At 39.7% G+C, this 24624-nt stretch overlaps 1 protein-coding gene across 19 annotated transcripts in view; it reads right to left on the bottom strand.

The window, feature by feature from the left end:
- neb (nebulin) overlaps positions 1–24624 on the bottom strand; it is a 299811-nt gene that overhangs the window by 145679 nt on the left and 129508 nt on the right. For all 19 annotated transcript variants that reach the window (XM_060827055.1, XM_060827069.1, XM_060827066.1 and 16 more), the window contains 16 exons: positions 24406–24510; positions 24205–24312; positions 23769–24080; positions 20335–20538; positions 20139–20243; positions 17709–17816; positions 17278–17589; positions 15736–15939; positions 15540–15644; positions 10582–10689; positions 10152–10463; positions 8732–8935; positions 5848–5952; positions 5647–5754; positions 5212–5523; positions 1574–1777 (listed from right to left, as the gene is read on the bottom strand). In XM_060827055.1, the coding sequence (XP_060683038.1) occupies positions 1574–1777; positions 5212–5523; positions 5647–5754; positions 5848–5952; positions 8732–8935; positions 10152–10463; positions 10582–10689; positions 15540–15644; positions 15736–15939; positions 17278–17589; positions 17709–17816; positions 20139–20243; positions 20335–20538; positions 23769–24080; positions 24205–24312; positions 24406–24510 (2916 nt within the window). The remainder of the gene's footprint in view (positions 1–1573; positions 1778–5211; positions 5524–5646; positions 5755–5847; positions 5953–8731; positions 8936–10151; positions 10464–10581; positions 10690–15539; positions 15645–15735; positions 15940–17277; positions 17590–17708; positions 17817–20138; positions 20244–20334; positions 20539–23768; positions 24081–24204; positions 24313–24405; positions 24511–24624) is intronic.

Raw genomic sequence — 24624 nt, 5'->3', positions numbered from 1 at the left:
CAAAATTGGTTTGACGGTAGGAGACAAAGGGATACTTTTCAAACTGGAGGCCTGTAAGCAGCACTGTTCTGCAGGGATTGGTGCTGGGTCCACTGTTGCTTGTCATTTATATAACCTGTTTGGGAAGCATGGTTAGTATTTATTTACGTAAATCATCATACCATGGTAGGGGTTCAAGGTTAGTTCGAATGGTCAATTAATGTGTCAGTATTCATTTATGAAAACTCTATTGTCTTCTTATCTTAGAATTTCAGCTTAATTCTGCAAATCAGCTGTACAAGTTCACAGGGTTCAATCACTATTCTCAGCCATTTTATAGGATTCTTTTAAATTGAAAAAACATTTTGTGGTTAATAAAAATCTACATATACTTGTTGCCTAAATTCAAATTTTAAATCCTCAGTATTGTCAACAGAAAAGATTGTCTAAGAGTACCATGGGATTTGATTAGCTGGGCCAATGGGCTGAAGATTAGCAGATGGAGTTCAATTTAGATAAATGTGTGGTGTTGCATTTTGGTAAGATCAACAAGAGCAGAACTCACACAGTTAATGGTAGGACTGTAGTGAGTGTTGCCAAACAATGAGACCTAGGGGTTCTTTGAAAGTGGCATCACAGACAGACAGACTGTTGAAGGCGGCATTTAGCATGCTTGCCTTCATTGGTCAGAGCACTGAGTATAGGAATTGGGACGTCATGTTGCAGCTGTACAGGACATTGATGAGGCCACTTTTGAAATAATGTATACAATTCTGGTTGCCCTGCAATAGGAAGGATATTGTTAAATTGGAAAGGTTGCAGATTTACAAGAATGTTATTGGGATTGGAGAGCTTAGGTTATAAAGATAGGTTGGATATGCTGGGACATTTTTCCCTGAAGCGTAGGAGGTTGAAGGGTGACATTATAGAGGTTTGTAAAATCATGAGGGGCATCGATAAGGTTAAAAGCAAAGGTATTTTTCCTGGGTTAAGGGGGTTCAAAGCTAGATGGCATAGGTTTAAGGTGAGAGAGGAAAAAAATTAAAAGGGACCTGAGAAGCAACTTTTTCACACAGAGGGAGGTACATATGTGAAATGAACTGCCAGAAGTAGTAGTAGATACAGGGAGAGTTACAACATTTAAAATATATTTGCACAGATGCATGAATAAGAAAGGTTTGGAGGGAAATAGGCCAAAGACAAGCAAATAGGATGAGTTTACTTTCAGAAACCTGGTTAGCATGGATGAGTTGGACCGAAGGGTCTGTTTCTGTAATATTTGACTTAATGCCTCTATGACTCTGTGACTCTATTACACTGATAAGTTGTGCAGTCCTAGGTCCTGTAATTGCAAAAGGATGGTCTACTTTAAGAATTTGTTAACTAGTGGTGAACAACTTTGCAATAAATATTTCAATGTCCAGAAGTAAAATACTCTACAATGTTCTTAATTAAAATAAATACTCTTAAAATATCCAATTGAATCATTATAAGTAGCATGCAGAACTAATGGCAAACACATCTGTGAACAGAGTGTTAGGGTCATGTGCATTTTTTCAGTGCACATTGAGGAGAAAGCTACAGCAATGCTTACATCACTCAGTAGGTCAGAGTTGATTTTAGCCTGGATTATGCTGGGATCATCAACAATGCTGGTGAAGCTGAACTTATGTGGGGGCTGGCGGTAGTTACGCTCACTGAGAATCTCCTGAGCCCTTTGTACTTTCTTAACATCGAGAGAATCATTTGGCATCCAGCCACAGCCACGGATCCATTCCATATCAGACTTGTACTGCAACTGTAAAGGGAGAAGAGCAAATCTCAAATCACAATGTATAAAACTTTTCCTATTAATAATTATCGATTAATCTCATCAAACCAGATGTCCTTTAATATTAACCAATGTAAGATAGAATAGAATATAGAACACTACAGCACAGTACAGGCTCTTCGACACTCGATGTTGCGCTGACCTGTGAAACCAATCTAGAATAGAATAGAACAAAGAGAGAATATTGTTGTAAAGTTCAGTATTTCAGTAGAAAAAGGTACTGGAAACATTGTATGAAAAATGTGAAGATCTTAGAGTACAAAAATGATTTATTAGAATTGTTCCAGGATAAGGAACATTCATTCTTAAATGGATTGGATGAGTTTGGACAGCTTTCCTGGAAGACGAGAAGGTTGGGAAAAGATTTAATAGAAGTATTCAAAAGCATAAAGGGTCTGGATAGAGAGGCCCTTTGAGGGAAACAGATCATTATCTTTAAAGGGAGGGTATACAAGTATACAGGAAAAAGGCAAGGGGATTGTTTATTCCAACAGTTGGTATTGACATGATAGGCTAATTGGTGTGGTTCTGTGTTATTGAACTTCTGTGATTCTCTGAAAAGTCAAAGATGAGGGTCCTGATCAAAATAAGCTCAAGTATTCCTGATGAAGGGCTTATGCTCGAAACGTCGAATTCTCCATTCCTGAGATGCTGCCTGGCCTGCTGTGCTTTGACCAGCAACACATTTGCAGCTGTGATCTCCAGCATCTGCAGACCTCATTTTTTACTCAAGTATTTAGAGTCAACTGATCTAACTCAAACTTGAAAAGAAGACAACAATACAGCCATGATAATTTGTTTGATCACGAGGAAATAAAATTAGCATATTCCTAGTAGGCAAAAAAGAGGATGTGTTTTAAAGCTAAGGAAGATATTTTTTGAACAGTAAAGGAATTACAGATTTTGGTAAAAGAGTGGGTAAATGGAGCAGAGGCCACAAAAACATTGAATGGCAAAGCAGGCTCGAAGGGTCAGATAGCCTACTCCTGCTCCAGGTTTTATGTTCTATCTAAGAAAGATGTTCTGCAGATAAAGCAATTATATTAAACCTAAAACAAAAAAATGATATAAAGAAAAAAAATCTCTCCTAGAATCAGAGAATTTAAGGAAATAAGTTACCTCATTGAAAGACTGCAGTTCACGGAAATAAATCCACACCACGAGTGTTTGGTTAGAAACCTGTGTTGATTATTTGAATCTGAGAAAGTCTAAGCTTTCAGTAATGTCAGTCAAAAAACAATTTACAGCTCACAGAAATGATAAAAAAAAACCTATATCAAGCCTACAGATTTGATGGGGAAGGAAAATATCCCTGCTTTTTAAGTGACTATGAAATGATGGCATTGGAGAGTGTATGAGATTTTGTTTCAGTAAAAGACTGCCATTATAGATAGAAAAATAACAAAATATGGCTTATCAAGTCTATTTCATTCTGACATCAGACTTGTCCAGGAGTTACATCAACTGAGATTGTAACAGAATCGAAAGTGATGCTTAAGACTTCCCTCCTATCATAACCTCCCTCGTTCCTGGCATGATCCCATAGACATATCCCATGAGTTAAAGTGTCTTAGTTCTGAAATTTCAAAATCATTTTACCAAAAACTGGGCCACAGTCGTGGAAGTAAGAACATTCAGACAGGGATGGAAATGAATTATTGAATTGAAGTATAGAAAATGAATTAATTCTGAAATATTGAGAAAGTTCTGCTGAAAATTTTGCTTAGAGATTAAAATAGTTCTGTTAGTCTGGACAATAGTCAATGTTACTAATCTGTTCACCAATAAACAGAAGGATAAATTAGATAACCATGGGCCAATTACTTTGATGACACCTGTAAGCAAATTCTCATAATCCATCATAATTTGATAGTCAACTAACAAATATTTAGAAATATCTGGTCAGTTATGGACTTGGATTGATTAAAGGCCAGCTGTCAGACCATGGACCATGATCACGGGCAGAGATTAAGTTCTGATGGAGAGTTACTGGACTCAAAACATTGACTCTGTTTTCTCTCCACAGATGCTACCAGACCTGTTGAGTTTCTCCAGCAAATTCTATTTTTGTTTCTGAGCTCCAGCATGTGCAGTTCTTTAGACCAGAAGACCATAAGATATAGGAGCAGAATTGGACCATTTGGCCCATCGATTCTGCTCTGCTATTCGATCATAGTTGATCTGTTTCTCAACCCCATTCACCAGTCTTCTCTTTGCAAACCTTGACTCCCTTACCAAACAAAAACATATTTATCTCTGTCTTAAATACACTCATTGACTCAGCCTTCTTGTTTTATTTGATTAAAAGCAAGTTACATCTGACAACTTTAATAGTGTTCAATTTTTAAAGCACCAATCAAATGTAAATGTCATGTAAATAAATTTATAATATATTTTGTGCAACACTTGATCTAAAGTTTAGGCATATGGTATAAATAGAAATGTAACAGTGCAAAAGGAAACGGAGTTGACGAACACAAAATCAAGGATTAAGGTAAACGGGTATTGGTTGTACTCGGGAAGGAATGATATTACCCAGAGTCAGCATTGGAATACTTTTACTGCAACATATACAAATTATTTAAACTTCAGCATAAAGTACATGTCACAGAAAATTTCTAGTAGTGAAGTAAATGTAGTGGATTTGGCAAACATGATTTCAAGAGGAACCAGAATGTCTAATCAGATGGGCAGATAGGTAGCAGATGTATTTTCATTGTGGCCCATGAGGCAGCACACAGATTCATAAAATATACATCAAACATTCAACAGTATATTGACAGGGACTGGAAATTATCGGTAAAAGGGCAGATGCAGGATGTTGAGATGTGGAGCAAAGAAGGTAAAGAGGAGATTATGAGGATAGACTATTTCCTCTGTTTGGAATGGTGATTGCTCAAATTAAGATTGCTGCTATGAAAGTGAGGAGATACAGGAGGAAAATGGGTTTACTCAAAGGGTTGTTCAACATGGGCATCTCTGCCACAACAGACAGTTAGGGTAAAAGCAAATATATCTTTTAGGGGCAATAAGAAAAATACTTAAAGCTGCAAAAGGCATGAAACAGGAGAGAGATGGATGTATTTTTGGATTGATCTAGCAAGGAGCCACAATCAAGAAGGTGAGTCAAGTTTAATCCTTTTGTACTGTGAGCTTCTGTGATTGTAAAGCATCAGAAATTTTAGAGATCTTGACACACAATAAAGTGAATTATGGCAATTTTTATTTTCAAACAATGAGTGATAGCTCATTCTTTTAATTTGATGTTCTCATTCAGTCAATTTCAAAGCTCCTCTTTTATATATATTTCTGCATTTTCAAGCTACTGTTTCATCTTTAATCAAATGCTGTTTGATTTTCTTATTTAGTCATAAAGAGAAAAATGAATGAGAAGTACTCACATCACTCTGTAAATCGTAGGCCTTCCTTGCCTGGATCACATCGTTCTGGTCTGGCAGACAGGTCCATTCATGTAGGTAATGTCTGTAGTCAATGTCGCTGACCAGAGTCTGGCACTTCTTGGCCAACAGGATGTCCAGCATGTCGACTGGCATGTTGAACTTGGTTTTTGTCTTCTCAAAGTCCTTCTTGTATTCCCGGTCACTCTGGATCTTGGCCACATGCATGGACCAAACCATCTTGGGATCATCTTGAATGTCACGGCATCCAATGTGGTGGCCAAGCTGCTGGCGATAGGCTTCTTTGTATTTGTACTGATTGTGAAGAAAGAATGTAACTTTATCTTTATCCATTGTTCAGTCACCAGCAATGATTTTGATATTTGGTTTACAAATAAAATTCTCAGTGGTTAATGCTAGCTGACAAACAATTCTCACCATGCTTGCAATATCTCTGGAGGCCTTTGCTGCTCTGATTGGAATGGCATCAGCTCGCAAATCATAACCATCTAGCTTAGAATCCTCCCATGCTTGACGGTATAGTTTCTAAATGGACAAAGGTACATGATTTAACTTGGGGCATTTTGCTTCTGATCATTTAGTAAACTCAAATCTCAGTTTAGTCTCAAGGATTCATACCTGGCTGATGTTGGCTGAGTTGCTTTTGGCCAGATTAATTTCAGGGGTGTCTGGCATGACATGAATCGTGGTTTTATCATTATCCCAAGCTTCTGTGTATAAGCGCTGTAAGAAAAGAAAATCAAGGAATGAGACAGATAACAACAATCTTATAATATATATTATATCAAAATACATGGTGAGCATAGCTCTTGTCATACTGATTTACTATGTATTAAGTAACACATCAAATAACATCTATTTGACTTATTTTGCAAATCTTGGATTATTAATCTGCATTGCATTATAGACCTCCCAATAATAAGTAGCATTGTTCACCTTGTTTCCCTATCAAACCTTTGTCCAATTTCCAAGATCCTTTACAACTTTCAGTCCCATTGCCTTTGCTACTGCAGCCTCCAACTTACCTTGATGTGACGGTCTCTCTTTCTGTTCCTACCCTGCTCTGTTCTGCCTAATCAGCAGCTCATCATTGTTCCTGGATCAAGACTTTCCTTGTATTAATCCCCCATTTAAAAACCATAAAGCCTTTTAGGTTATCTTCGAGGATAAAATGAGGTCTGCAGATGCTGGAGATCAGAGCTGAAAATGTGTTGCTGGAAAAGCGCAGCAGGTCAGGCAGCATCTAAGGAATATGAAATTCGACGTTTCGGGCATAAGCCCTTCATCAGAAATAAGGAAAGTGTGTCCAGCAGGCTAAGATAAAAGGTAGGGAGGAGGGACTTGGGGGAGGGGCGATGGAAATGTGATAGGTGGAAGGAGGTCAAGGTGAGGGTGATCGGCCGGAGTGGGGTGGGGGCGGAGAGGTCAGGAAGAAGATTGCAGGTTAGGAGGGCGGTGCTGAGTTCGAGGGAATCGACTGAGACCGAAAAGACCACTCCCTCCGTGACTCCCTTGTCAGGTGCACACCCCCCACCAACCCAACCTCCACTCCCGGCACCTTCCCCTGCAACCGCAAGAAATGCAAAACTTGCGCCCACACCGCCTCCCTTACTTCTCTCCAAGGCCCCAAGGGATCCTTCCATATCTGCCACAAATTCACCTGCACCTCCACACACATCATCTATTGCATCTGCTGCATCCGATGTGGCCTCCTCTATATTGGGGAGACGGGCTGCCTACTTGCGGAACGCTTCAGGGAACACCTCTGGGACACCCGGACCAACCAACCCAACCACTCCGTGGCTCAACACCTTAACTCCCCCTCCCACTCCACCAAGGACATGCAGGTCCTTGGACTCCTCCAGCACCAGAACATAACACAACGGTTGGAGGAAGAGCTCCTCATCTTCTGCCTGGAAACCCTCCAACCACAAGGGATGAACTCAGATTTCTCCAGTTTTATTTCCTCTCCCCCACCTTGTCTCAGTCGAATCCCTCGAACTCAGCACCGCCCTCCTAACCTGCAATCTTCATCCTGACTTCTCCGCCCCCACCCCACTCCGGCCTATCACCCTCACCTTGACCTCCTTCCATCTATCATATCTCCATCGCCCCTCCCCCAAGTCCCTCCTCCCTACCTTTTATCTTAGCCTGCTGGACACACTTCCCTCATTCCTGATGAAGGGCTTATGCCCGAAACGTCGAATCTCCTGTTCCTTAGATGCTGCCTGACCTGCTGCGCTTTTCCAGCAACACATTTTCAGCTTTTAGGTTATCTTCTCTGATCTACCAAAATCCAAGTTCTGTGCCTCTGCCTCCTGAATATTTTACAATTATATTTCATCTAATCAGTCACTTTGGACCCAGATCTGCTGAAATCCAGTCCTGAATTTCCTCTTGTATTTAAACCTACCAACCAATTTTCCTCTTCTCAGTCCCTCCCGCTTCTCCTCTGCTCATTTGGTTACTGCAGCCACTTCAAATTATTTCCTTCCCTTGATCAGCTGTCCTGACCCTTGATTTAGACATTGTTGCAAATTAATTTATTTTGAGGCAAAAATGATCATGCTGCATCACTGTGGGACCTCTGCCTCGACTAATGCTTTCATGGCTGACAACGTAATGCACAGAAGGTTGGGGAGCATCTGTACAGTTCATGTGCTCTCGGCACTTGTCCATTAAGGAGCATGCACTCTGCAGTTGTGATTGCTTCCTGTGGATTTTCTTTTTTCAGTCCTCCTTGGCCCCTGACTAAAAGGGGCTAATATTCGACCAGATCTCCTCCCATGGAGTCTCCCAGTTCTGCCAACTTTGGAACTAACATGTCCAGTTTCACTGGTCATAGATGCTGCTGAGGAATACACTAAGTTATCGTGAGGCTCGGAATATGGAACTTAAATTGAAATCACTTCCAAAATCACTTCCTTTCAAGAGGCAGATGAGGGTACTTTTTTTTAAGCTGGGACCATTGTTATTTCATTAATTTATATTTAATTTACACCACCTGTCACCCAACTGACCTTATTCCTAACCTTATTCATCTAATTCTATTCTCATATTCTATTGCTTTCTCCCTGATGCACATATACTTTAACTTGATTGTCACCTAAGGCAAGAGCCCACATTGTGTGGGTCCTTACTTTGCAGTCATTCTGGTGTATTCTCATGACAGAAGAGCCACTGATTTTTGACGACTCCTGCTGACAAATATTGCTGCTACATTTCTGAAGTCCCCCAGTCATTGAAATGACACTGATGAATAGCAGTCTAGGAAATTATGTTAAAATTGCCTAATAGATAAATGTACTGATTAAAACAATACTAACATGATTTCAAAATAATGCACTGAACCTTTAGTGTATTTTCTGCTACAAAGACTTCATATTAAAATGAAAAGTCATTTTGTCTTTGCCATAAGTTTCAAAATCAATGCATCTTGAGGAAAAAAAAAATCACCCTGGAAAAATATTTGCTTCTATCAGTAAGTTAAGGTGGTACTTACTTTGTTGAGATTTTTAGCATTGTTCTTGGCTAATTCCAGTTCAAGAGAATCAAGAATGCTTGAGAACTTAAGTGTGCTCGGCGGTTGCCGATAATTCTTTTCGCTCAGAATCTCTCCAGCTTTCTTAACTTTCTGCATGTCCAATGAATCAACAGGACTCCATCCAATACCACGAAGCCATTCCAAATCTGACTTGTACGACAGCTGAAGTCACAAGAGTTATTTTGTTTAACATGGAGAAGAGGAACATAAAAATAGCCATTGATGAAGTACATAGCACAGATTTAAAGTTGAACATCTTCAAACTGCATCTGCTGAGGACTCAGTCTAAAGTAACCTCAACTACATTAGTATCTTGTGTCAGTCTAACAATCAGAGCATCTTGCATCGAACATTACACACAATTATTTATCTTGTATTTTCACACTGATGCATTACAAAACAACTAAAACTTACTCCTGGAACTGTTAGTTTGATGGAGTGTAGGATTACTTAATCAAAATCTGATAAAACAAAGTTTGTAACTCAGTCCCTTTTGTGTATTTAGTCCACGTCTTCAATGCATAAATACCCCCCGGCTCTTTGTAGATGGGCTGGGAAGTGAAAGGGCAGGTCGTGTGGTTGGAAGTGGAGCTTAATGTTTTTTTGTTGTACTAGTGAGCTACTTTGGACAGCCAATGGAACCAACCACAAGCCCAATTAAGACCAAGGACCCACTCCCATTTTTTCACCATCAAAAGAGCTTACTGCTGCATGGGACACTAGTAAATAAATACTAGCACCTCCCAAGAATATTCCCAAAGTTGAGGAGGCAGACTGTGGAGCATCCTTCCTTTACAATGGGAGTACCACATGAAATAGCCATTCCTCTGTTTAACTGACTGAACCCACCACACATTTCTCTCCACAGGGGGCGTCTGCCTGTCCCCAACTTCCATGGGAGAACTTAGCTGCCTTCTAGGACACCTGAGCATTGTGGTGTTTTCTCCCTCATGTTGCAGGCTGACAGTGAGCTGTAATGAAGAGAGAACTGGTGGTGGTACTGCCAAAGCTACCATGCTAATGGTTCTACACCCACCATCTTCTCAAGAGGAATCAGTGATAGGAACAAATTCTGGACTTTCCGGCAACATTCATATCCAACAATAGAACAAAAAAATGTAAAATTTATTAATCCAAAGATACACAATAAATATTAAATACTTTAATGTTATAGAAGTAATAACTAGCATTACTAAACTAGTGTTGATATTTTAAAATTTAATTCAAATCTTCACATTTTGGTCAGCTCATGCAATGGTCTATTTAATCACAACTATGCATATATTTGAATCTTTGAATATTAAAATGATATTTACCAAAATTAACAGGTTCTCAGAAATCCTAAATGGAATTTTCACATTTATACCGAAGTACTCACATCACTCTGCAAATCATATGCCTTCTTTGCCTGGATCACATCGTTTTGGTCTGGCAGACAAGTCCACTGGTGAAGGTAATGTCTGTAGTCAATGTCACTGACCAGAGTTTGGCATTTCTTGGCCAACAGGATGTCCAGCATGTCGACTGGCATGTTGAACTTGGTCTTTGTTTTCTCAAAGTCCTTCTTGTATTCCAGGTCACTCTGGATTTTGGCCACATGCATGGACCAAACCATCTTGGGATCATCATGAATGTCACGGCATCCAACATGGTGGCCAAGCTGCTGGCGATAGGCTGTTTTATATTTGTACTGGAACAGAGGTCAAACAAATAAGGTTCAATTGAATTAAAGAAGTTCAAAGAAATGGTACAGATATGGCATTTTTTAATATAGAATTCTTGGAGTCAAAATAAACAAGTTCACTTACATCACTAGCGATATCGCGGGATGCTTTTGCTGCTTTGATGGAAATGGCATCAGGGCGCAAATCATAGCCCTTCTTCTTATCCTCCTCCATAGCGAGTCTGTACAGTTTCTGAGAAGAGGAAATAATAGTTATAGCATCATGTTCAAAATAAGAGTGGTTTCCTTCTGTGTTGTTGACTTCGACAAAACCACAGAGGAGAGATGGCTATAGGTGGAGATCCCATTTCAATTTACAGTTAAGGAGGCATTGTCAGGGTTGGGCTGAGCACTGTTGGCTCCTATGCAATGGCACCCAATTTGATTTTCCCTTCAAAAGACTGTCATCATGCATCCTTATGCATGATCATCACTGACTGACAGCCAGGTTTATATTGTTTCTATGGCAGAGAAGTGATGCTCAAAGTATCACTTTCAAAGACAGAGAAGATTTTATCTATCTTTACAATTTATACAAATGACTTGGATGAATGGATAAAAAATATGGTTACTAAATATGCTTGGCAACACAAAGGTAGGTACAAAAGTAGGTTGTGAAGATGACCCAAGGAGGTTACAAAAAAAGTGTGGTCAGGTTAAGTGAGTAGACAAATGATGTGGTAAAGGGTAAAAAATGAGAAAATGTGAATTTGTCTATTTGGCAGGAAGAATAAAAGAGTAGCATATTTTCTAAATGGTAAGAGATTACAGAACTCAGATTTAGGGGGATTTGGATGTCCTCGTGCACAAATTTAAAAACGTTATTATGCACAACAGCAAGTGATTAGAATTGAATACAATCCCCTCTACCATGAAGGTGGAGTCGCAGGTAGATAGGCTAGAGAAGGTGGTGAAGGGCTTATGCTCGAAACGTCGAATTCTCTATTCCTGAGATGCTGCCTAACCTGCTGTGCTTTGACCAGCAACACATTTGCAGTAGAGAAGGTGGTGTTTGGTATGCTTTCCTTTATTGGTCAGAGCATTGAGTTTAGGACTTGGGAGGTCATGTTGCGGCTGTATGGGACATTGGTTAAGCCACAGTTGGAATATTGCATGCAATTCTGGTCTCCTTCCTATCAGAAAGATGTTGTGAAACTTGAAAGGGTTCAGAAAAGATTTACAAGGATGTTGCCAGGGTTGGAGGATTTGAGCTATACGGAGAGGCTGTTTTCCCTGGAGCATCGGAGCTGAGGCGTGACCTTCTAGAGGTTTATAATATCACGAAGAACATGGATAGGATAAATAGACAAGATCTTTTGCCGAGGATGGGGGAGTCCAGAACTAGAGGGTATAGACTTAGGGCGAGAGGGGAAAGATATAAAAGAGACCTAAGCAGCAACTTTTTCACACAGAATGTGTGGAAAGAGCTGCTAGAGGAAGTGGTGGAGGCTGGTACAATAACAGTATTTAAAAGGTATCTGGATGGGTATATGAATAAGAAGGGTTTTGAGGGATATGGGCCTAGTGCAAGCAAATGGGACTAGATTAGGTTAGGATATTTGGTCAGCATGGACGAGTTGGACAGGAGAATCTGTTTCCATGCTTGCATGTCCCTATGATTCTAAAATGGGACTTAGCCTCCCACTGCTCCTTGTCTTCATTACTCACTGTGTAGCCAGCACTGTGCTTCACACGGTGTCTGCTGGTCTCTCGTTGGTTAGCAACTTCAGGGATGTTTGATCATTGTTACCTCAGGGACTAATTGGCTGGGAAGCCCACTGAGTCATGCTTAAGTACCGGATCAGTTTTCAATCTAGCGGGATTTCACGTTGGTGCAGATAATCGCCACTTAGAATAAAAATGGGAAAAAAAAATCCAGAATGCCAAATTCTGGGCATTGCACTTTTAGGAAACTAAAGCTCTGAAAGCTTCAGACAGGGTTCAAAAATGATTTCCAAGAATGAATCTAAGGATAGCTGGCTTCAGTCACATGGATTAATGGAAAACTATGGTTGTTCGATGGATATAGATTTATAGCAGGCAACTACACTGAACAAATTTTGTCTTCATTTCCCAACAGAACAAAGAGGGGAACAGAGGGGCAGTGGTCCTATATATTGTATATAGGAATCCATTTCCTCAGGATTTGGATCATGGCATTCCCGTCATCAGTAGAGATCATTGAAGGTGATTAACGGTGGAGAGAGCAGTAAAAGAAAGTATACAGTTTTCTCAGCTTCATTAACAGGGGCATAGCAGCAAGGAGATGATGCTGATTTTATACAAAACACTGTTAGACTTCAGCTGGAGTTTTATGTATAGTTGTAAATGCCACATTATAGGAAAGGTGCAAATACATTGGAGAGAGTGCAGAAATGATTTATGAGAATAGTCCCTGGAATGAGAAACTTTATCTATGAGAACAGATTGAAGTAGTTGGGACTGATCTCTTCAGAGAGAAGAAGGGTGAGAGGAGATCTGACTGAGGTTTTCAAAATCATGAGCAGGCTGGACAGAGTAAGGGGATTGGAATGATATGGGGAAAAGGCAGGCGATTGGCATTAGGTAATAGAGCCAATGCAGGTGTGTTGGACTGAATGGCCATCCGCAGCGCAGTAATAATTCCATGATTCTGTGATCAGATCGAGCTTCTTTAGCTAAACCTTCCAGCATTTTCAGCAGCCCCATCCCCAAGCCCACCAGATAGACTTCAGATATGTCAAACCTTCCAACCTTAAGGTCTTTCGCGCTGAGGTACTGACACATAGATTTCAAGAGCCAATTTTTAAAAAAATTTCCAGTAACTATCTCTGCTATTGACCTCTATTTTGCTTAAGCGGATGCCAAATGAATGTGTGTAATATTTGTATTAGTTTAGGTTGGAGACCTGATACGGATTGCAGTTGAATTCTAAACTCTTTGGTTAAGACTCTTGTGGTGATTCTGAGGTGGGCAATCCATATCAAATGGAGTGGGAATGTGCAAACTATATCCACGCTTATGAAACCATCCTTTGTGAGCAATTGTGTATTTCAAATGATAATGGATGGGGAAGTAAGGAAAAGTAATTTGCAAATTGTGTATGCCTGTCAAAGTTCCCAACTTTAATAACTCATTTACACCCAAATTCAAAAATACTATCCCAGAACAGGTGGCTAGCATTCCTGAAGTGTTGGAAATGTCATAGGATTTAATAGCCCAAAAATCCTCTGCATCTGTCAATGAAAGTAGAATCAAGAAATATCAATTATTTTGTTTCATGTCTTCAGCATCTGCACATCTTTGTCTTGATATCAACTGAATATTGAGCTTCCTAAGTAAAATAGGTATTCCTTTTGCCTACAGGGAACAGAGTTCTGTGTGTCCGTATATGGAATATCTAACACACACAAATGAAACTCATTGTAAACCCAACTGATCATCTTAGATTGGTTTCTGGAATAACTCCTAGCATAATCACTATTATCTAGTAAATATTGGCCAACTGCAGAATCACGCCTAATATTGAATACAGCATTCTGAGGTTTGCAAGCCTTGGTTATTTGAGTGTTATAAGTACATTGCTCACTCTGAGTGGTCAAAGGCACATATTGTTTGATGCAGTCTGACAGTTATTGAGATGGTGAATGATCTACATGCCTAATATCACACACATACTGAAACTCACTTATCATATGATTGTGGCACGTCATGGAGACTGCCAATCCTTGCTACACTTCCCATGACAATACCCTGATTAATCCAAGTCCTGATGACTCCTGATGCAGCCATGAAAACAATCAGCAATCCAATGAGAAATCCAGTCAGAAAATTACTACAATGGCTTTTTGAGCCAGTGCAGAGACTTGATGCATTGGCAGCAAGCCCACTCCAACACACGGGTCAAAGGGCTTCTTCTGTATTGTACGACTCTATGATAGTTTGGCAGCAGAGCTCTTACCAACATTTGTGTGTTTCCTATTTGTGATTATATGGTAGAGACTGCTAATGAGCGACTCAGCAAAAATACGTCTTGTTTGTCACCACTTCTTTCACACATTTCAGCTCTTTAATGCCCCATGATGTTAATTATACATTAACTGGGTGTTATTTAGGTGGCATGGTAGCAGTGCTGCCTCATTGTGCCAGGGAACCAGGTTGAATTCCAGCCTAGGGCGACTATCTGTGCGGAGGTTCCTGCCTATATGGGTTTCTGCTGCATGCTCTGGTCTGCTCCAAAAGTTCAAGATGTTCAGGTTTGTTGGATTAGCTGTGCTAAACTGTATGTAAGCTTGTTCGTTGAGTTGGAAGTATCATTTTCAGATGTTTCATTACCATACTTGGTAACATCATCAGTGAGCCTCTGATGGTGCACTGGTGTTAGTGACCTACTTTCTGGTTATGTGCTTAGGTTTCCTTGGATTGGTGATGTCATTTCCTGTGGTGATGACACCACCACAAGGAAACCGAAACATATAAATAGAATGCAGGTCACTAACACCAGTGCTTCACCGTAGGCTCACTGATGTTACCCAATATGGTGACGAAACGGTCTGAAAACAAACTTTCCAGCTCAGTGAGCTAACTTATATCCAGATCTTCAACATAAGCTACAAATCTTCTCAAAACCCACTGTATGTAATGCATGTGAGGTCGATTAGCCATTCTAAATGCAGAGTTATGGGGATAGGATAGGGGGCAGGATTGGATGGACTGCTTTTTGGAAGGCAGTGCAGAATTGATGAGCTGAAAGGCCTCTTTCTGCACTGCAAGGATTCTATGCTTTACATATGCTGGGTACCTTAGGGGTTAAGCACTGCTCATTGATATATGCATCTAAGAGCAGATTCAAGGAAAGCTTTTTTGCCATATGTTTATGACATGCAATGTGGGTCAAAATAAATGATAGTCTCAAAATAACTTAATATCAATATCCAAGACTCTAACTCCATGACCTGGCTGTGTGCTGTTTCAGCCCTATTTCCCTAAACAGGATGGTCCTCTATGTGCAACAATGACAAAAACAACAAGGAAATGTCATTAAAAATGGTTTCAGAGACTTACATTACTGCAGATGATCTGGTTCTCTCTCGCTAATGTTATCTCTGGAGTATCTGGCATGACATGAATGTTAGTCTTGTCTGCTTCCCAGGCTTCGATGTATGCACGCTAGGGAAAAGGAATGACAGGTACAAAGATTGGTGATTTAATGGTTAACATTTAAAGTACATTTGTCAATTAATCAAAAAATTATTCTAACCTTATTCATAATCTGTGCATTATTTTTTGCCAGGGTCATGTCCATGGAGTCAGATAAACTGCTGAACTTCAACTTGGAAGGGTGCTGGCGGTAATTGGTCTCACTCAGAATCTCTCCAGCTCTTTTGACTTTGGCCACATCTAGTGATTCCAGAGGAGACCATCCGATACCCTTTAGCCACCCAAGGTCTGCTTTGTACAAATTCTGGAAGACAATGAAAAGGCATTAGTGCCACGAACAACTGCCTACTAGATGCTTGAAATTGATAAAACAGATGTCATGAAGTAGGTTTTGGTCATCCAGTAACATCAGTGCAACTAAGATCATTAATAATCTGGCTGTAGGACAAATCATTATTAAAAATAAACTATTATAAACTTCATTGATGTGTTAATGAAAGGCTTGAATTTGTAAAACATTTTATCGAGTTTCTGAAAAAAAAAACAGGTTAACGTGACATTTGAAATGTAATGACTGTTGTTTTCTAAGACAATTTTTTTTTTTAAAAAAGCATTAAGCCAAATGGTCATTTGAAATGTTTTGATAGTGATGCTTGAGGAAGCAAAGTTTGGCAGGTCATTTTCTGAATTTCCTGTCATTCTTTCACTAAACCCACGAGTTCACTGACAGGCATGTTGGATCTCAGATTAATAGCTTATTAAAATGGGAACACTCCTTCAGTCCTCTACTGAATTGACAGCACAAGTTAATTACTCAGATCGTGAAGTGTTGCTGAAAGAACATTAGTTTCTGATTTACACAGGATGACACAACTGAGTCCATGAAGCATTTGTCTATACTTTCCAAGCCATTTCTCTACTATTATAACAGCTTACACAACAAAGCTACATTTCCTGATTCATCCTTTTTCTCCTTAGTCTAAAAATAAAATCAGAACGATCAGAATTAATCTCATTTATCCTGGCAGTGAAATAATTTTTAAGCAAAAGTTCAAAAGGTGGCTCTCCGTTCAATTAAATTAAATATAGAATAGAGTAGCATTTTAATTAAGGAATCCAAGTTCATTTATAACAGTTGCTTTCATTTATATAGAAGGAAATATGCTCACTCGGAAAACGGTGACAGGATTGGACAAAATCAGCACAGATTTACAAACTTATTAAATTCTAACAGGACTTGACAAGGAAAACACAGGAAGCATGACCCAATGGCTGGGGAGTCCAAACCAGGGGTCACATTCTAAGGGTACAGGGAAATCCATTTAGGACTGTGATGAGGAGATACATCTTCACTCAGACAGTGGTGAACCTGTGGAATTCTCTGTCACGGAAAGCAATTGAAACCAAAGTAATGAATGTTTTCTTAAGTAGTTAGATATAGTTCTTGGGGCTTGTCACCGCAATCACTGTGTAAATACTGTCAAATATTTTTGACTCACTTTTAGATCTCTGATAAAACAGCAAACTGACTCAATTCTGCACCCTTGTAAATTCATAATTAAAAAAACAGAATTCCTCAAGTTTTCCCATAAAGTTTGCAATAATTTTCAACGGTATTTCACAATTTTAGCAAGGTACTCACATCACTCTGCAAATCGTAGGCCTTCCTTGCCTGGATCACATCGTTCTGGTCTGGCAGACAGGTCCACTGGTGCAGGTAATGCCTGTAGTCAATGTCACTGACCAGAGTCTGGCATTTCTTGGCCAACAGGATGTCCAGCATGTCGACTGGCATGTTGAAATTGGTCTTTGTTTTCTCAAAGTCCTTCTTGTATTCCCGGTCACTCTGAATCTTGGCCACATGCATGGACCAAACCATCTTGGGGTCATCTTGAACATTACGGCAGCCAACGTGGTGGCCAAGTTGCTGGCGATAGGCTGTTTTGTATTTGTACTGAAACACAGAGGTCAAACAATGTTTAATTAAATCATTGACTATAAGTTCATAGATAGGGTATAGACTGAAGTTTTTAATATAGAACTCCATGAGTCAAAATAAGCAGGCTCACTTACATCACTAGCAATATCACGGGATGCTTTTGCTGCTTTGATGGAAATGGCATCAGGGCGCAAATCATAGCCCTTCTTCTTATCCTCCTCCATAGCGAGTCTGTACAGTTTCTGAGAAGAAGAAATAATAGTTTCAGTATCAGGATCACACCAACAGTGGTTTTCTTTTATATTCCTGATTTCAGCCGAACTATATTGAAGAGATTCATAAGTTTGCTGATGGCCTTAGATGGAGACTGCATTTCAACTTGCAGTTAAAAAGGCATTATCAAGGTTGGGATGGGCACTGTTGGCTCCCACACAATGGCATCTAATTTGATCTGCAAGCAAAACAAATAAAAGCCATAGCCCTTATATATGTGCATCCCAGCCAAATATAGTGAAAGGAATCAACAAATCATTCACTGAGATGGAAAGAATGAGGTGAAACAGGGAAATAGTCAGGATACATGGAGATCTGATTAAAATATATTTCTAGGTTTTAGCACTGCTGGCCAAAGCAATCTATTTATTCATCGGCAAGTACTCAGTGCCCTTATCACCACGTAGTAAAAAGTGAGGTCTGCAGATGCTGGAGATCAGAGCTGAAAATGTGTTGCTGGTTAAAGCGCAGCAGGTCAGGCAGCATCCAAGGAACAGGAAATTCGACGTTTCGGGCAGAAGCCCTTCATCCCTGCTGCGCTTTAACCAGCAACATATTTTCAGCCCTTATCAGCACCTTTGACTTGACCACCCAAAACAGGACGAAGGTGGGTTTGATTCAGATCTGACCCCATGCCCATCAACAAGACTTAGGAAACTTAACAGTCACCCAATGCCCTTGTACTGGAATATACTGCCTGCACATTTCTAGGATCACCATCTCTTTCTCTACTTGTCACACATCAGTTGATGGCATGCTCCCACAATGTTCAGAACTTGATTTAGAATCCCAATAAACATGGGTCTTATTTCAAGTAGACAACTGCAATGAGACTGGATGAGAATATACAATGCCAAATCCCTGCCCAAGAATCTTTCTAATTGAATGATTCAAATGATAGTGGCAGCCTAGAGGTCCTGCCAATATATGGGTGGGGAAGGAAGATAACTGAAGATAATGTCAGATGATCCAAATTTACTCATAAAAGCAACTGACTCCAGATGGTGGGTATCTGAAACAAACACAATGTTGGAGAAACTCAGCAAGTATGGCAACAACTGGAGCAGAAATAGAGTTAACATTTTGAGTCCAATATGAATTTTCAGTTCAATCATACCAGACTGGAAATGTTGTGTTCCTCTCTACAGATGCTCCCAGATCTGCTGAGAGTTTCTCCAGCATTCTCTGCATATGATTCAACTTTACAACCCAAGACAAACAATACTGGCCTAAACCCAATGGTCAGCTTATAGTGTTGTAAATATTATATGATTTAATTATTCTGCCTTTCTCACACCCCACTAAATGGAGTCCAATCAATAAAGATTAATTAATTCACTCCCTCAATTGATGTATTTTAGAAGGTTCTGGTATTGCCCAAGACACTGGACGGTAGCTGATGCTTACAGCCTCCACTTTTCCACATCTCCAAACTATATAAACAAGGCTGGCTCCTGATGCAAGCAGGAAAACTTCCAGAAACCCATCTTAGAATTGCAGAAGAGATTGTTCAATCAGTTCCAGCAAGTTGGTAGGTAGAAAACCCACTTCACCACATCCTGGAGGCAGAAATCCCACTGAACCTCACGTAGTTATGCTTAGCAACAGAGGTAAACAAATTGTTACCAATGTAGAGACATACAAGATAATAGAGGGTTAGATAGGGTGGACAGGGAGAGCCTTTTTCCAAATATGTTGAAAACAAACACGAGGGGACACAACTTTAAAGTGAGGAGAGATAGGTATAAGACAGAAGTCAGAGGTAGTTTCTTTACTCAGAGTAATAAGGGTATGGAATGCTTTGCCTGAAACGGTAGTAGATTCGTCAAGTTTAAGTGCATTTAAGTCGTCATTGGACTGGCATATGGACGTACATGGAATAGTGTAGGTGGGATGGGCTTCAGATTAGTAAGACAGGGCGGTGCAACATCGAGGGCCGAAGGGCCTGTATTGCGCTGTAATATTCCATGTAAGGGAAGGCAAAAATCACCAATGTTATCACATTTCAGGTTTGGTATCCCTCCTGTTAATTGGTCATCCATTGGGTGTTGCTCCTATATATGTATACAGGAACAGGATGAATGAGAGGTTCTGTGTTGTTTCATGTTGATGCTAAATGATAGACATCAGCGTAATTAAATGATATTAAGTAGCTAGAGAGAGGTTCTACCATTTTACCTTTATCATCTGGCTGTCTGCATTTTCAGCACAATTTGCATAAACAGGATTATATTTGCAACAAAGATTAACACAGCAAGAAAGTGTCATGAAAAATTGATTGAGAGACTTACATTACTGCAGTTAATCTGGTTCTCTCTCGCTAATGTTATCTCTGGTGTATCTGGCATGACATGAATTTTAGTCTTGTCTGCTTCCCAGGCTTCGATGTATGCACGCTAGGGAAAAGGAATGACAGGTACAAAGATTGGTGATTTAATGGTTGACATTTAAAGTATATTTGTCAATTAATCAAAAAATAAATCTAACCTTATTCATAATCTGTGCATTATTCTTTGCCAGGGTCATGTCCATGGAGTCAGACAAACTGCTGAACTTCAACTTGGAAGGGTGCTGGCGGTAATTGGTCTCATTCAGAATCTCTCCAGCTCTTTTGACTTTGGCCACATCTAGTGATTCCAGAGGAGACCATCCGATACCCTTTAGCCAATCAAGGTCTGCTTTGTACAAATTCTGGAAGGTAATGAAAAGTATAACTGCTAACTTGGTATTCACAACTGGTATCACACATATAAAGCATGAAGATAACTTGAGTTCATCCAGTAACATCCATGCAACCAGTGCCTTGGCTATAAAAGCAAAATACTGTGGCAAGTTGAAACTGGGAAATGGAAACAGAAAATGCTGGAGAAAGTTAGAAGTTCTATTGATAGACAGAGATAGATGGCTCACATTTTGAATATGATATAACTCTGTTTCAGATCTAAAGAATACTTTTGTTCTATCCAAAGGAATGACCCTGATATCCCAGTTACATGTCATTTCAATTTTGTCCTAGGCCTGGTACAATGTTCTAATGAAACACAAATGCAAGATCAAGGAACATTATCTCATTTTCCGCTTAGGCATTTTATAGGTGCCAGGTCGCAATATTGAAGTCAATAACTTCAGAGCCTTACTGCATTATGCTTGTTCTCCGTTCTTCTTACATTCTGTCACCCTGCCCCAACAGCCTTGTCATGCTTGTTGTCAAGAAGGGTTACTGGATCCAAAACATTATCTTTGCTTTCTCTCCACAGATGCTGCCAGACCTGTTGAGTTCTTCTATCTGAAAAACTTTTGCTTTTGTTTCTGATTACCAGCATTTGCAGTTCTTTAGTTTTCTTATGTTTGTACAATGTTTGTTTTGCCTCAGTAGCAAGGACTAATTCTCTCCCCTTCACATCTTAATTTACATCCTTTTGACATCTATTTGCTCTGCTTCCAAACATTAATAATCCCTTTGTCTTTTGAAACAAAAACAGAAGTCACACAACATCAGGTTATAGTCCAACATGTTTGTTCAAAATCACAAGCTTTCGGAGCGCTGCTCTTTCATCAGGTGAAGAAAAGCATACAGACACAGAATTTATAGGCAGAGTGATCAATCAGCAGGGAGATCAAAATATCATACAAATGGTGTGAGTGGAGTGTCAATAGGTGGAATAATAGGTTACTGCAGGCAATTTTAAGTGTCAGATGGTGTGAGTAATATCAATACCTGAAAGCAAGAGAAGGGATTAAATTGGTTTGCACAGTTTTGGATTACCTGTTACTTTGGTTAGACCCTTGGTATGTGACTCTTATACCTATTATTCCAGCCATTTGGTTTGTCTCCAGCACCACTTTATTTTTATTTTTTTGTAATTATCTCCCTGCCCCAATAAATCAGATGATAAGTCATCCCTTCACTTGCTATTCAGCTATTGATTCTTTACTCACACTGCCTGACACTTATGATCACCTGCAAAGACTTATTATTCAGTCTAGATTAGCGCGATGCTGGAAAAGCACAGCAGCATAGGCAGCATCCGAGAAGCAGGAAAATCGATGTTTCGGGTAAAAGCCCTTCATCAGGAATAAAGGACTTATTACTCAGTCTATTGACACTCCACTCACACCACTTGTATGATCTTTTGATCTCTCTGGCTATAAATTCCGTGTGTGTATGCTTTTCTTCACTTCACCTGATGAAGGAAAAGTGCTCCGAAAGCTTGAGATTTTAAATAAACCTGTGGGACCATGATCTGGTGATGTGTGACTTCTAACCTTGTCCATCCCAGTCAACCACTGGCACCTGCACCTCATGGAAACAAAAATGGAAATTGCTGGAAAAAGTCAACAGGACTGGCAGCATCTGTGGAGAAAAAAAACAGTTCATGTTTCAGGTCCAGTGACCCTTCTTCAGCAATTTCTGAAATAGTTTTTTTTTGTATGTTCAAAATGGAATATAGGCCCAATTAACAGTTTAATAGTATTTCTTACTGTGTGTATATCTCCCACTGGTCACTTTGTAACTATTCAAGAACAAACTTCAATTCTTTTCTTAAATTCTGTCCCCAACTTTATATTTAATATAATTTGAAGGAGAACATTTTGAACTTCATTTGAAAATACACAGGCTCAGATCTATATTATTTGTAAGTTGCCATACAAATACAAAAGCAAATGATGATCCAGCAATACCAATCAAAAGTTTGAATTCACTACCAATGAAAATCCAATTTGGCCTGTCTTTAAACTTGCCTTCAATACAATGATCAATTGGATATTGGTTGAAAGGAAATATATTGCCCACCATTGCTGGTAATCATCTGCAGATACTCAAATTATTTTTGTACTATTAGGAAGTACTTCAATCAATTGTGTCACCTTTCTATATCAGGATTCCATCACTGACTCTACCAGCTGACATTTCTTCAGAAACTGGACTCCATTGGCCATAAGACCACACAGTGTAGGAGCAGGAATAAGCCATTCAGTCCACTGAGCCTACTCCACTATTCAATCATGAGATGTGGAAACAGGCCCTTCGACCCAACCAGTCCACACCGACACTCCGAAGAGTAACACACCCAGACCCATTTCCCTCTGACTAATTGGCCTAAGACTATGGGGCAATTTAGCATCACCAATTCACCTGGCTTGCACGAGGAAACCGAAGCACCGCAGACACAGGGAGAATATGCAAACTCCACACAGACAGTCGCCCAAGGCTGGAATTGAACCTGGGACCCTGGTGCTGTGAGGCAGCAGTGCTATCCACTGAGCCACCATGCCTCCCATATATCATGGCTGATTTATTTCTCAATCCCATTCTCCAGCCTTCTCTCCATAATCCTTGATCCTCTTAACAATCAAGAACCTATCTCTGCCTTAAATGCATTTGATAGCTTAGCCTTATGAGATAATGAGTTACATAAACTAATCACCCTCTGGCTGAAGAAACTCCCCCTCATCTCAGTTTCAAAGGGTCATCCTTTCACTCTGATGCTCTGTCCTCACATCCTCGTTCTCCTACTAGTGGATACATCTTTTCCATGTCTATTTTATCCAGTATCTTAGTGTTATGTAAGTTTCAGTGAGAGTCCACACCGCCGCCATCCCGGCCCACCCACCCTCATCCTCAAACTCCATCAAGTTCAGACTCAGAGTCCTGAATTGTTACTTATATGACATGTTCTTTATCCCTGGGATCATCCTTGCAAACTTCTTCTGGACCCTCTCCAATACCAGCAATTCCTTCCTTAGATATGGGCCCAATAAGAACATCAATTTAATGAAATATTCACCACTCTCCTTTAATTGTAAGTTGGTCAACAGAGCAGGATCAATACCCTATTATGTTCATGATTCTTCAGATTTCCTGACCAGCCTCTCAAGAATTTTCAAAGATATTTTCACAGTTTCAACAAGGTACTCACATCACTCTGCAAATCATATGCCTTCTTTGCCTGGATCACATCATTCTGGTCAGGCAGACAGGTCCACTGGTGCAGGTAATGTCTGTAGTCAATGTCGCTGACCAGAGTCTGGCATTTCTTGGCCAACAGGATGTCCAGCATGTCGACTGGCATGTTGAAATTGGTCTTTGTTTTCTCAAAGTCCTTCTTGTATTCCCGGTCACTCTGAATCTTGGCCACGTGCATGGACCAAACCATCTTAGGGTCATCTTGAATGTTACGGCATCCAACATGGTGGCCAAGCTGCTGGCGATAGGCTGTTTTATATTTGTACTGTTAAAAAGAAAATTATTAATATACTTAAAAATGACAAAAATAGAAATGAAGGAAAATCTGAAATAACATCCCAAAAATTAATCAAATCAATTTAAAATAAAATTATCACAAATAGACTTACATCACTGGCAATGTCTCTTGAAGCCTTGGCTGCCTTAATAGAAATGGCATCAGGGCGTAGATCATATCCTTTTTTCTTTGATTCTTCCAGTGCAAGTCGATATTGTTTCTAGGCATAGAAATTGTAAATAAGTGTAACATTACATTGGAATAGGTGGAGTAGTTAGGCTTTCTAAACAAAAAACACAATTTATTTACTCACATCGCTATAATTTATCTTGTTCTGACTTGCCAGCAATATCTCTGGTGTATCTGGCATAATATGGATTTGCAGCTTATCCTTTTCCCATGCTTCAGTGTACAAACGCTGCAAAGAGATTAAATTATTAGGTAAAAAAATTAATGCAGTGACCTAGATAAAACATTCATAAATGAATTTTTCAATTAAATATATCCCACATATACATGCTGAATGATACTT

This window comes from Hemiscyllium ocellatum, chromosome 7 (genome assembly GCF_020745735.1).
Source record: "Hemiscyllium ocellatum isolate sHemOce1 chromosome 7, sHemOce1.pat.X.cur, whole genome shotgun sequence".
Lineage (NCBI taxonomy): Eukaryota > Metazoa > Chordata > Chondrichthyes > Orectolobiformes > Hemiscylliidae > Hemiscyllium > Hemiscyllium ocellatum.
Note: the sequence above shows the minus strand (reverse complement) of the source record. Positions and strands in the feature narration are given on the sequence as shown.